Here is a 12,544-nt window from a genome sequence, read left to right on the forward strand (position 1 = left end):
AAATCTCTGTAACAAAATTACCAAATTGACAGTTCGGAAAATGTTGATGTGAAACGGAACGTCAGAGCAACATGCGATTTTGAAGGATAACCTCCAAAAGCATTTATTTACAAAAATTGTGTCAGCATGTCGTGTGAATAAAAAGGAAATAATAATGGAGAAACCTATAGAATTACCGACGTATATTAAAACAATACAGGATGGCGAAGAAGTCGAAGATTTCTCCGAGGAATCGGATGAAGAAGTAGAGGTAAGTTATCACACCGCATTTAGTTTAAAAACATTGTAAATAATTGTGAAATATTGTTGAAAATCCAACAGCATGTTGATTTTATGCATTAAGAATTACATTTATACCTGCAGTTTATTTAAATAAGTTACTTTTAAGCTGTCCAGATAATTATAGATATTTATTTTGATGCATGGTTTTGCAGGAATAAACTGGTTAATTTGTACGTTTACTCGGTATCTCGAGGCCAGTATTATTCTATATATTTTCCCTTTTATTTCCTACATGATATAAATCACCACAATAATGTGTACAAAAAGAAAAATACTGACAAATAATTGTTGTCATATATTACTTCAATGCACTTATTTTCTAGAACACTCCAGAGTCTGCTATGTAATGAAATTGTTTTGTTTACTTCCAGTATCAACCATCAAAACAGAAAATCAAAAGGAAGGCAGATATCAACCCTAGTTTTAAATTTGTTGGATCTGTAGACGAATATAATAAGGTATGTATACTGTATTACTCTTAGGGTTTCTTCTACATTAAAATTAAAATGTGCTTAAAATAATAAATATACCTAGATGGACTTATAGAGACCACATTGGCAATATTTATTAAATAAGGGCCAAATTAAAAGTACCCTTAACTGACAAGCTTGCCTGAAAATACTGATGACTGTTGTTGAAGTGAACATAGTATTCAGTATTCGTAGCCATTAGTATTCCATTGTCTCTGCCTATCCCCATGGGAGACAGGCGTGAGGTCCCCATGAAAGACATGTATGTATATAATTATATAATAATAAATATTAGTATTGCAATGTTACAGGCCCACTTATCATCAGAATATGTGTCTGATCATTTGTCTCCCCTATCCTAGTAAAATTTGAGGTATCCCTACTTCATAATAATAATTATGTATTATTAAGTACCATTTAGTTACAAACTAACATACAATATTCCATGTTACTAAAATAATAATGAAATATTTCAGAGTCCATGGGATGACCTCCAGAAGTATGTGAAGCGCAATGTGAAGCACACTCTAGATGACAAGATTCAGATGCGGAGAGCCGCTGTCAAGGTCAACGGGAATGCTGAGGATGTGGACACAGACTCCGATGTAGAAAACAATGGTAACATATGCTTCAAAGACAGTTTAACCATTTAATCACAATTCAATATCAATAATCCAGTAAAATATCAATTAAGGGTATATCTACACTAAATACCGAGGAGCTATTGTGTGAATAGAACGAAAATCATTCATGTTATCTGTTGTATTCACGTGAGGACATGGAAAATGCGACACAGGTGATTAAAGAGTTAATATTAGTTTTTTATAATAATACTTTAACACTTATTATAATTTTCAGACAATGACACAAGAGAGCTGGAGATATCTGATGATGAACTCAAGAGAGATGAGATCAAGAATAAACCCAAGAAGCTCACTAAGAAAGAGAAGTTGAAACAGGTAGGTCTAGGTACTCTAGGTGCCATCTTTTAGTTTATTGTTTGTTCAGGAGTTCAGGAGACAGAGCTTGATGTAATTTCGATGTTGGTATAACTAGAAATATCGATACAAACGTGTGTATCGATACAAACGCGCGTCTATATCGCTACACGCGCGTTAGCATCGCGTCTGTTTCGCTACACAAGCGCGTCAGGTGTCCAAAGGCGCGTCTAACTTGTGTGCGTATCACGTCTGTATCGCTACAAACGCGCATCGATGGCGCGTTTTAAAAACGTGGTGTGCATAGGCACTAAAAGCTCCGCAGCAACATATTCCCTACTTTTATACTTTTTTATTTAATATATTATACTCCCTCACACACAGGAACTAGAGGACGAGACGGAGCAGGGCGCCCGCATCGAATACGACTCGGACTTCTTCGAGGAGCCGCCGCCGTACGACGAGCACGCGTCCTTCTACATGATGAACCTGTCGCGGCCGCTGCTGAAGGCCATCGGCGCCCTCAACTACGTGCACCCCACGCCCATCCAGGCCGCTACCATACCTGTCGCGTTGCTTGGTAAGTTGTGGACTCTTTAGTCGATTTTATGTTTAAAAACTAAAGGTACTTTGCGATTGGGAAACGAGCGAAAACGTTTAACCCTGGAAAGTCAAGGTTTTATTTCAATTAGACCACAAAGAAATTCATATAAAAGCACTTTTGAAATGTTAAAATTTAATTTTCCGTCTGTTACCTACCCATTTCTTAGCCACACTAGCGGTTGACCGCCTAGGCGGTTCAAATAACCTGACCCAGTTAGCTATTAAATTGGAAATATAGTCAACCGCAAGAGGTGGCTAGACGCACGGTCAACCGCTAGTGCGGGTTAGAAAAATATCTCATACTAGCTGGCCCGGAAAATTTCGTATCGCTTCAATAAAAAAAATTCTCACCTTTTAAACCTTCCCTGGACTTCTAATTCAACACCAAAATTTGCCAAATCGGTCTACCCATTCTCGACTTTTAGAGAGACTAACGAATAGCAATTCATCAAATAATTTATTTATTTATTCACAAATTCACATTTACAACATTACAGCAAAAGAAGAAATTAAAAAGTAAGAAAAGACTATTACAATGAATGAATAAATAATGAACACCCCTTACCCGCAGGCAAGGACGTATGTGCGTGCGCGGCGACGGGTACGGGTAAGACGGCGGCGTACATGCTGCCCATCCTGGAGCGCCTGCTGTACAAGACCTCCGGCGGGGAGCGCCTCACCAGGGTCCTCGTCCTCGTGCCCACCAGGGAGCTGGGGGCGCAGGTATGTACTCACACCACTTTGGAGAATACCAGCATTTAAAGGTTCTTTTGGCGTCGTTTGTATGATTACGAGCCCCTATAGTGACTAGAAACTAGTTGAGATACCTTGTCAAAATATTCTACATAATAAGTAGCCTCGTTATTTATTTATTTTACACTTTATGTACTATCTTACAATGGTAGACTTAATGCTAATTACTGTCACTCTATCTTAAGCCTATTTCACTCTCCAGCCTTCTAAGTAGGTTCTCCATAATAAAATATAATAACTAAATTGTCTCCTTTTCCCTTCAGCCGTTTGGTGATTAGAAAGAGTAATGTTATGATGCTGATAAAAAATAGTTTTTGTATTCCATCACATAAATCTATCCTTATAAACGTTATTTGGTTTTGCCAAGATAGTGTTCCTTATATATTTTCATTATTAAAATGATATAATTTGTGCATTCCCAGGTACACACGGTGACGCGACAGCTGTCTCAGTTCACGGCGGTCACAGTCGGTCTGTCCATCGGTGGGCTCGACGTCAAGTATCAGGTCAGTGTTTAATCACATTTTACTCCTCTTCTATAAATAAACTAATAAAATTCTACTCTTCTTAGAGGGATCAGCGTTCTTAATTTCCATTAATTTATTTAAGGTTTGCCAACAGCTTCTATATAAAGAATATAGAGTGCAGTAAATACATGTCAGTTTTGGGGTTATTTAAAGATCCAATAACGATCTATTTCACTGTTGTTACATTAATATTGGAAGAAGTATGTTTACCTATTTATACCTGATAAAATGAATTGTTTTCATGTCCACAGCAGTTTGATAGAATCCTAATAAGTCATATCTTCCTTTGTCTGTAGCAATCGATCAACATCAAGTGTAATAATTATTATTAATAATGATGCTCTCCCCAGGAAACCATGCTGCGTCGTAACCCGGACATAGTGATCGCGACCCCGGGCCGGCTCATAGACCACATCCGCAACACTCCCTCGTTCGGACTGCACTCTATTGAAGTACTCGTGCTCGATGAAGCTGACAGGTACATATTTGCTACAATAAACAATCACTTTTATAATAACTCTCGTGAAACATACTAAAGTAACTAAAAGTCACAGTTTACTCACGTAATCGTGATGTACTAAAGTAGGCTGCGTGACGTCGCCGCACGCTGCTCATGATGAAGAGTTTCTCTGTGACTCGAAACTAGTAGAGCTTTTCTCCAGTAATTTACGTGAGTAAACCGTGATTTTTAGTTAATAAATAATAATATTATTTTTCTTCTTAGTCGTTTCGCTGTTGGCATAATAATATGGCAAAGCGGTCGTGAGTTGTGTCGTTGAGGCCGAAAATTTATTGGGGCCGACCATAGCTTTCACTGACACCTGTTCTGGACCCCAAGTTATTGCAGACATACATACATAACTTCACGCCTGTCTTCCATGGGGGTAGGCAGAGACAATGGACCGCCCATTGTTATGACTCTTACATACCTCATTCGCTTCATCAAAAGTCATCAGTCTTTTCATGCATACTCTTCGGGTACTTTTAATTTGGCCCTTCTTTAATATATCGCCAATCTGGTCTATATATGTCCGTCTAGGGCGGTTTTTGCCGACGGCCCCATTCATATTCGCCTTGTATTTAGAGCTGTATATGCCATTGCGTAGAGTTAAAAAAATCCAAACAACATTTACCTAACCATGGTATTCGAAGCCAAGGCACCTTGCTCAAATATTCAACAAACAAGGTAATTAACAACATTTCCTTATCTCCCCAGGATGCTGGACGAGTACTTCGCGGAGCAGATGAAGGAGATCATCCGGCAGTGCTCCCCGAAGCGGCAGACCATGCTGTTCTCCGCCACCATGTCGGACCAGGTCCGGGACCTCGCCGCCGTCTCGCTCAACAAGCCCGTCAAACTGTTCGTGGACTCTAACAAGGATGTCGCGTTCAATCTGAGGCAGGAGTTTGTCAGGTTAGTTCATTTGCAATGACGAGAGTTAGGGAGCGTATGATGAGACGTGTTTGTCTTATGAATATCTTTAATTGACTATCCTTATACGACTAACTTACTCTACTTATAGGTGCGAGGTCTCACACACACTACACATTAATACATTACTATCTATTTCTAAAAACTATAATTTTATTATATGTTTTGTGAGACATACTAAATCAATAAAATTATTATGTTATCGGCTTACTCATTGTAACTGTCTGACGAGGAACTCGACTAGTTTCAAGCCACGCGCACGACGTAGCAGTCAATCGCCGCGTCGCGGAATGCTGTTCATGAATATGAGCCTCTAGCATGGCTTGAAACTAGTCGAGTTTCTCGTCAAACTGGAAAACTACTGGATGAAATAATTGTATTCCGACATTTCAAAGTCATAGTCAAAGTTGAATCGACCAATATGTTTTGCCTATTGTACTTTAATTCTTTCGAACCAACTTATTTTATCATTCATAATCACCTCAACGCTCAAATCTTAAAGAACTTTCCTCAAGAGTTACTCATTGAATCATCGAAACCATTTAAAAACTCGTTCACTAGTTATTGAACTTATTTAAATATACTATCAGTCACGTTAAATTCGACCTTCCACCGTACTAAATAAGCTTCACATTCCAGAATCCGTCGCGAGCGCGAGTGCGACCGCGAGGCGATGCTGGCGGCGCTGGTGTGTCGCACGTTCCGCGACCGCGCCGTCGTCTTCGTGCAGACCAAGAAACAGGCGCACCGCCTGCATGTCGCGCTCGGGCTGCTGGGCGTTAAGGTACATACTATATTATATTATTAAGTAATAAAATACGATTATTATTCCTATTAAAGCATTTCGACTATGAGGTGCACGTTATAAGTGCAATGTGATGTGATGATCAAAAGACCAGTAATTTAAAGTAAACACCTGAAATAGATATCTGTCTATTTCTATTTCTATATCATACTTACTGTATCTGCAGTAGATCCATATCAATGATAGACTGTACCTAGTGTCTCTATGTCATAGAAATACGAGATACAGTCTTTATGATATAGATACTATATCTACTAAGACTCTATTTACAGTCTCTATGTTATCACTTAGAGATACAATTTTGGGATGTAAAAAATCCCAATATTAAAAGGAATAAAAAAACATTTTATTGCACATAATCTTTATTTTAAAATCCTATACACACACATAGTCTTACACAAGTTTAAACCAACCTTTGCATTGCAATAAACCCTTATTATTTTCTATAGAATTCAAATACGTAATCTACATATGTATGTTCCCAGGTAGCAGAGCTCCACGGCGCCCTGAACCAGCCCCAGCGTCTGGACTCGCTGAAACGGTTCAAGGAGGAACAAGTCGACGTACTGGTCGCCACCGACGTGGCGGCGCGCGGGTTGGACATACCCGGCGTCAAGACTGTACTCAACTTCACACTGCCCGCCACTCTGGAGCATTATATTCACAGGGTGAGTTGGTTAGACTTACATTACATATTGACTAAGTATTTGTACTCAAAAGTCTAATTGTTTGATGGCGGTAGAGTACAATATATTTGTTATTTACTCTGATTGGCTGGCTCGAATAAACCAACCAATCAGAGCAATCAATCAATCAAAACTATACTTTTTAACCTTTTACAAATCATTAATAAATTTAAGAAACACTATATAATATAATAAATATCTGGGTTTGTTGTCTGTCAGCGGCTTCGCCCGCGTTTTTGTAGGATAAAAATATCCTATCACCCAAGCCAGCTCATACCCTATCTGTATACCAAATTTCATCAAAATCCGTTCAGTAGTTTCAGCTAATTGACGGACAAACATCCAAACAAACTTTCACATTTATAACATTAATGTGATAAACTACTATCTTCCCCTACAGGTGGGTAGAACAGCGCGAGCGGGTCGCGCGGGGGTGTCGGTGTCGCTGGCGGGCGAGGCGGAGCGCCAGCTGGTGAAGGCCATCGTGAAGCGCGCGCGCCGCCCCGTCAAGTCGCGCCAGATCCCGCCCGACATCGTCGCCAAGTACCGGGACAGGTTGGCCAGGCTGGAGCCCGAGATTGGTGAGAATTTACTTGGAAAATACTGTGTTAATCGCCATAATCAAACATTACTGACGAGATTAAATCTTATATTTGTCGAGGAATATTTGATTTGTATAAAAATTAGTTTTTTACCGTTGATGCAAGTATTTTAAGTAATCATCTATTTTTGTAACATGCTTTAATAAATAAAAACTCTAGTGTGTACTTATACAAAATAGTTTACCACCTTACTCAGAGACATTGAGTGATTACTTAATTCGTTATTAACGATTGTTAAGGACTGGGTTATTTGACCAATAAATGACTCTTTCCCACGGTAAATGTACGTAAGAACATTTTCCCCGAACTTATATAACCCGGCAACTGAAGCATATACAATGTGATAGGGTTCGGACTTCTAACCCGTTAAGGCTGAATACTACATCTAATTTTATGGACAAAAGTCGGGGGTCGAAAAGGTCGAATCCCCTCCCCTTAAAATTATGGCTATTTTAATATTTTTCTTACTTTATGTGATATCAAAAGCTGTATGCGTCGTAGAAACAAAAAAAAACGACAAACGGTGGCTAATAACCTTGGCTAATTAATTCATTACTTTTTCATATGTTTGATAATGTTTTGGTGAGAAAAAAATAATTTCTGAATAATCTTTACCGAAAAAAATCGCTATTATTCAATATTTTCAATTGGGATTTCAAACCCCCATATTACTTTTTTGTCGATAAAATTAGATGTAGTACTCAGCCTTAACGGGTTAGAAGTCCCACACCTATCACATTGTATAAAGACACTGACATATAAAACACATTTCACTTATATTAATTTTCTAACCCTTAAATTTTCTTATTCTCTTACACAGCCGCAATCCTAGACGAAGAATACGCAGAAAAACAGATGAACAAAATGGAGAAACAAACAGCTAAGTTAGAAGGAGCCATCAAGACAGAGGGAGAACAGGTCGGGCCCAAGATAGAGGTGAAGCGGCAGAGGGAGTGGTTCCAGACTCCTAAAGAAAAGAGGGAGGAGAAAGAGAGGCTCGCTCTTACTAAACATCCTGATAAAGGTATGTTGAGGGAGATTGGAGTGGGGTTTTTCTATATTTTTGGATATTTTGAGTGGTTCTTAGTGCAAATTGTGAGGGTTCGTGTTTGATTCACAACTTTTACAAGATAATAAAAAACAGACAAACAATCTATTGATCTTTTCTATGGAATAAGCCGGTAAACGACAGACGTATCACCTGATGGTAAGCTATCGCCGCCGCCCATGGACACTTGAAACAACAGAAGCGTTTTGGGTGTTAGGAATTTAAGGGTTTTTGAGGAATCGGGGATTGGGAAAATTGGGAAGGGGGTAATTGGGCCTCCGGTAACCTCATTCACACAAAGAAACACAATGCAACGTTGGTTTTCTGTGAGGCCGTCGTATCACTTCTGAATTATTAAAAATGAATTTTCAATTAGTACGCCATATTTAGCAATAATTTAGCTTTTTATATAAATGTCACTAGTAAGATAACGGCAAATAAAAATAAGTAATATTTGGAGAATTAATATCAGTACTTCTGTACAAACAGATAAGAAGAAGGGCGGTAAAGGCAAGAAGCGTAAACACTCGGAGGACGGCGATGACTCGGACGACGGCGGGCGCAAGAAGAAGAAGCCCAACAAACATAAACCTAAGGACACGCCCGAGGAACGAGTCAATCGGGAGATGGAGAAGGTAACACTATTATATTATGATATATAAAAAATTATATAAAAAAAATAAAAAAAATACGGTCGAATTGAGAACCTACTCCTTTTTTTTAAGTCGGTTAAAAATGTGAGCTACATTATTTCTTGGGATGGAAAGTATAATAATTATTGTGTTATCGGCTTAATCACGTAATTGGTTGACAAAGAACTCGACTAATTTCAAGCCTTGCTAGAGGCTCGTGTTGTATTTATGAGCAGTATTCCGTAAAACAAGCCGCGGCATTGTCACGTTTCTCGTCAAACAGTTACGTGATTAAGCTGATACATGTGTGTACGTAATTTAAGAAGATGTATCCCATAATAATGATTAATAAACATTGATTTTTATTCATATGTGTTTGTTGTTTTTAATATATACATAACATCGTATGTTCAACATAATATGTATGCACAAAATTCGCTTTTCTTCGTAAATTCGATTATCCGGATTTTCGATTATCCGAATGCCTAACGACAATAATTAGTTCGGTTAATCGAGTTTCTACTGTAAATGACTTTAATAAGTGTTGTGGTAGTGGGTTCGATTCCTCCACGGATCCACATTTTGTATGATCTGGTCTGGGTGTCATGTGTATGGGAACCTGTATGTTCGTAAACTCGCCCACGACACAGGAAAAAAACCTATGGCTTTGATTGAAAAACAATGCGATATCAGATATAGCCAGTATCTAAAACAACTAAACAAAAGTAATTACTTGATAACTAACAAAACATTTATTTCCAAACAGGTCGCCCTCCTCCAATCAAGAATGGAGAAACGCAAAAAGAAACAGCGCAGGATACGTGCAGTCGACGACGATGACGACCGCCCACAACACGCACCTAGGAAATCTAATAAAATGAAGAAGAAACAAAGTAATTTCGCCAACGACCTCACGGACACATCAAGAGCTGCAACTAAGAGACTCCGTTATGACGCTAATAAGGCCCAAAAGGACAATAGAGGGCCTCGAAAAGGCAAAGGCCCCGCTAAAGGAAAAGGCCCGGGTAAAGGCAAGCCCAATGCCAAACCCAAGGCGTTCGGCAAACCGCAGGCTGCGAAGGGACGTAGGAAAAATAAATAAATGTGCCTATTATACTTATTGTTGTTTTATTTTCTTTTCTTTTTAGCATGTGTGGTTAAATTAGTTGTTAATTGATTATGAAAAAATACTTAAAGACAAAGTCAAATCATTTATTCCAATTAAACCATATACTTAGGTACCTACTTTTGAAACGTCAACAAAGAAAGAAATAATAGTCTGTCAGTCTGTTCATCATTGAAACTAGAGTTTGGCTAACAAAAGCTGACCAAAAGCTTTTAGGTGCTTAGCAGATACGCTAGGAACTACCCACAGGAGTGTGCCTTATGAAAACCACGTGACTACTACATTTGAATTTACCGCGAAAATTGATAGTACTGAGGTTTATTCCAATACATAACACAAACAATGATATTAGTGTAAAATATAACATTTTAGCATAATCAAAATTATTGTTGTTATTTTATATCTGCCCTCAGAGTTTCCTATAAATTAGGCGATCGAATTAGTCGATTTTTACTTACTAAGTAATACAAGATGGATTCCGTTAGTATTTTAATAACAATCACTTATCAATTTTAACTACCAATAAATTATGATACAATATAAAATAAGTTTATTTGCAAATAAAACCATAAACAAAACGCAAAAACACTGAGGTGCGCGCGCTACATCACGCACGTGACGTCACCGATCGTTACTCCCGACAACGCGCGCAGTTAGTACAAGCTTTAGGCATAGACTTTGTAAACAGACCTGCGTCAATGGCTTACAGCCTTCCGCAATACATACCAAAGGCAAATATTTACAATAATGCTCATAATTTATGCATGACGTAAGTAGACGCTCAAATCGACCATAACAAACTATTGATTTAAGACTTTAGCCACAAGAATACGACTTATATTTAGGTTTAGACATTTAGTACTCATTCCCTATAACATGTCCTATCTACCTAGCCCTAGATCTGTCATTTGGTTCCGCCAATGGGCATCGTTTAGCAAGGGAAGGGGGATACCTATATTTAGTGCATCTATGCAGTTACGTGGAAGGTAATCAATCGTCCAAGACATAAATCACTGTTCGCGCAGCCGGACAAACAAGTTCATGTTTGTTTGAGCATTTGATAGCTTTTGAATAAACAAGTTGGTGATTTACATATCGTTTTGTTAGGGGAAAACAAAGGTTTAAGAGGTAGGTATTTACTGAATAAAGTTGAATAAATAATAACTTTGCAGTGTTGATATAAAGACGAATTTAATTGTTGATGCGGAATGAGATGATATTTTTTAAACATTTTAATTTGTTGATATCACTGATTTTATGATTATTTTATTGTTATTATTATGAAAAAGCGTTGCCAAATGAATTGCGACTGTATTAACTGTTATGTGCCTACTATATGTTGTGTTGGCACGTCGGCGTCTCAGCCGAGTGTGAGACGCGTCGAGACGCCACCCACCGTGGTACACCAGCTTGCGTGTTTTGCGACTAATCAGACGTAACGCCGGCGCGAGTACGTAAAGCTCTTCCCTCGTAAAGCGATGCTCGTAACTTTTAAGAAGGCGCTCTTTCTGCACATTTATATATCTGCTGAATTTTAATGCAAGTGCCAAAGTGTGGGTTTAAATGTTCGTATTTATTTATATGTAACTATAAACCTAACTACATTGAACTGGTACCACTAAAATTAAAGTAATATACCCCAGAATTTTCCATTTGCTTAAGAAAATAACAAACGACGCATCGTATAAACAAAAAACTTTTCCAAATACACACACATACACAGCGACGCTCGCCGCTTCCTCGCGCCATTTCACGTAGTGGAACGTCTGGGCCTGCGCGGTCCACAAGTTATAACGATATGTACAGTAAAGCAGACGAAGGGTTATTATTATTTTATGTTACACTTCTGTATTCTGAACTTATTTCATTAATCATTTAACGTTTAAATACACATTAAAGTCAAGATATAATTTTGGATATTAGCCTTTTCGATAGCGCGGTATAGGTACCACCTGATCCTAGTCTTTAGCATCCAAATCCCATCCACTTTCAAAACATAGGAGACCCGACTTCATAGTAATTTTATGTATAACTAATTGCCTTCTAGGATCCTTAACAATGGCAGAACAAGATGAAGCGAGGGCGCGGAGTGACGACGAGGCCGACGGCAACAGCTCAAGTTCGGACCAGCCTGCGACCAGTGGCTCCAAGTCCGTGGTGATGCCGTGCACCTCCACCACGGACTCCATGGGCCGAGAGTACTCGGAACCAACGAGAGTATACACGTATTTTACTGATGAAGAGTCTAATGAGAGCGAGGACCAGACGCGGTACCTCACAGTCACTTACACAGCTGAAGACACCGCGGAGGAAATCGCCACAGCCACCCTCATCATTAAGCGGCAAGACCACGTCGATCAGTTCCTACCCTTCGTCGGAGCCCTGCTCCGGAGTATCCAGGACGAACAAATCAAACTGAAGCTCATGGAAGATATATCTCAGATTCTGATTAATGCTAAGACAGAGGAAATACAGAGGATGCGATATCAATTATAACTGGTCGTTTCATTTCTGTCTTTTGTAAAGTAATAAATATTCTTATATGATTTTAAAGTATTCTGTGGCGTTTTAAACCATTTAGTAATGACAAAATTATACTGCATATTATAAAAAAATATATTGATTATCGTTATTAATTAT

The 12,544-nt window shown here is 38.6% G+C and overlaps 2 protein-coding genes across 4 annotated transcripts; both read left to right on the forward strand.

Moving 5' to 3' along the window:
• Positions 1-55: 55 nt before the first annotated feature.
• LOC118277106 (probable ATP-dependent RNA helicase DDX27) lies at positions 56-9,894 on the forward strand. Its single transcript, XM_035595785.2, has 15 exons — positions 56-250; positions 654-740; positions 1,229-1,370; positions 1,611-1,711; positions 2,075-2,270; positions 2,865-3,016; positions 3,469-3,552; positions 3,924-4,051; positions 4,790-4,987; positions 5,645-5,789; positions 6,296-6,478; positions 6,897-7,077; positions 7,919-8,122; positions 8,636-8,781; positions 9,545-9,894. The coding sequence occupies exons 1-15, from the start codon at positions 155-157 to the stop codon at positions 9,878-9,880; spliced, it is 2,379 nt and encodes a 792-aa protein (XP_035451678.2). The 5' UTR covers positions 56-154; the 3' UTR covers positions 9,881-9,894.
• Positions 9,895-10,517: 623 nt separating this feature from the next.
• On the forward strand, positions 10,518-12,429 carry LOC118277130 (uncharacterized). Of its 3 annotated transcripts, none has more exons than XM_035595829.2 (2): positions 10,518-10,673; positions 11,952-12,428. In XM_035595829.2, exon 2 carries the CDS (start codon positions 11,963-11,965, stop codon positions 12,398-12,400), a length of 438 nt encoding a protein of 145 aa, XP_035451722.1. In that variant the 5' UTR covers positions 10,518-10,673; positions 11,952-11,962; the 3' UTR covers positions 12,401-12,428. The 3 variants fall into 3 exon arrangements, with proteins under 3 accessions (XP_035451722.1, XP_035451724.1, XP_035451723.1); XM_035595831.2 differs by lacking the exon at positions 10,518-10,673 and adding an exon at positions 10,718-10,890 and having other exon boundaries at positions 11,952-12,429; XM_035595830.2 differs by lacking the exon at positions 10,518-10,673 and adding an exon at positions 10,719-11,032.
• The last annotated feature ends 115 nt before the right edge of the window (positions 12,430-12,544 follow it).

The sequence above is a fragment of the Spodoptera frugiperda genome, chromosome 10, assembly GCF_023101765.2.
Source record: "Spodoptera frugiperda isolate SF20-4 chromosome 10, AGI-APGP_CSIRO_Sfru_2.0, whole genome shotgun sequence".
NCBI lineage: Eukaryota > Metazoa > Arthropoda > Insecta > Lepidoptera > Noctuidae > Spodoptera > Spodoptera frugiperda.

Excerpts from the sequence above, each read along its gene's own strand:
- LOC118277130 (XM_035595829.2), top strand. The coding sequence starts at position 11,963 with ATGGCAGAACAAGATGAAGCGAGGGCGCGGAGTGACGACGAGGCCGAC.
- LOC118277106 (XM_035595785.2), top strand. The coding sequence starts at position 155 with ATGGAGAAACCTATAGAATTACCGACGTATATTAAAACAATACAGGAT. Across the intron at positions 2,271-2,864 it reads CATACCTGTCGCGTTGCTTG|GCAAGGACGTATGTGCGTGC; the intron begins GTAAGTTGTGGA and ends CCTTACCCGCAG. Across the intron at positions 6,479-6,896 it reads TGGAGCATTATATTCACAGG|GTGGGTAGAACAGCGCGAGC; the intron begins GTGAGTTGGTTA and ends CTTCCCCTACAG.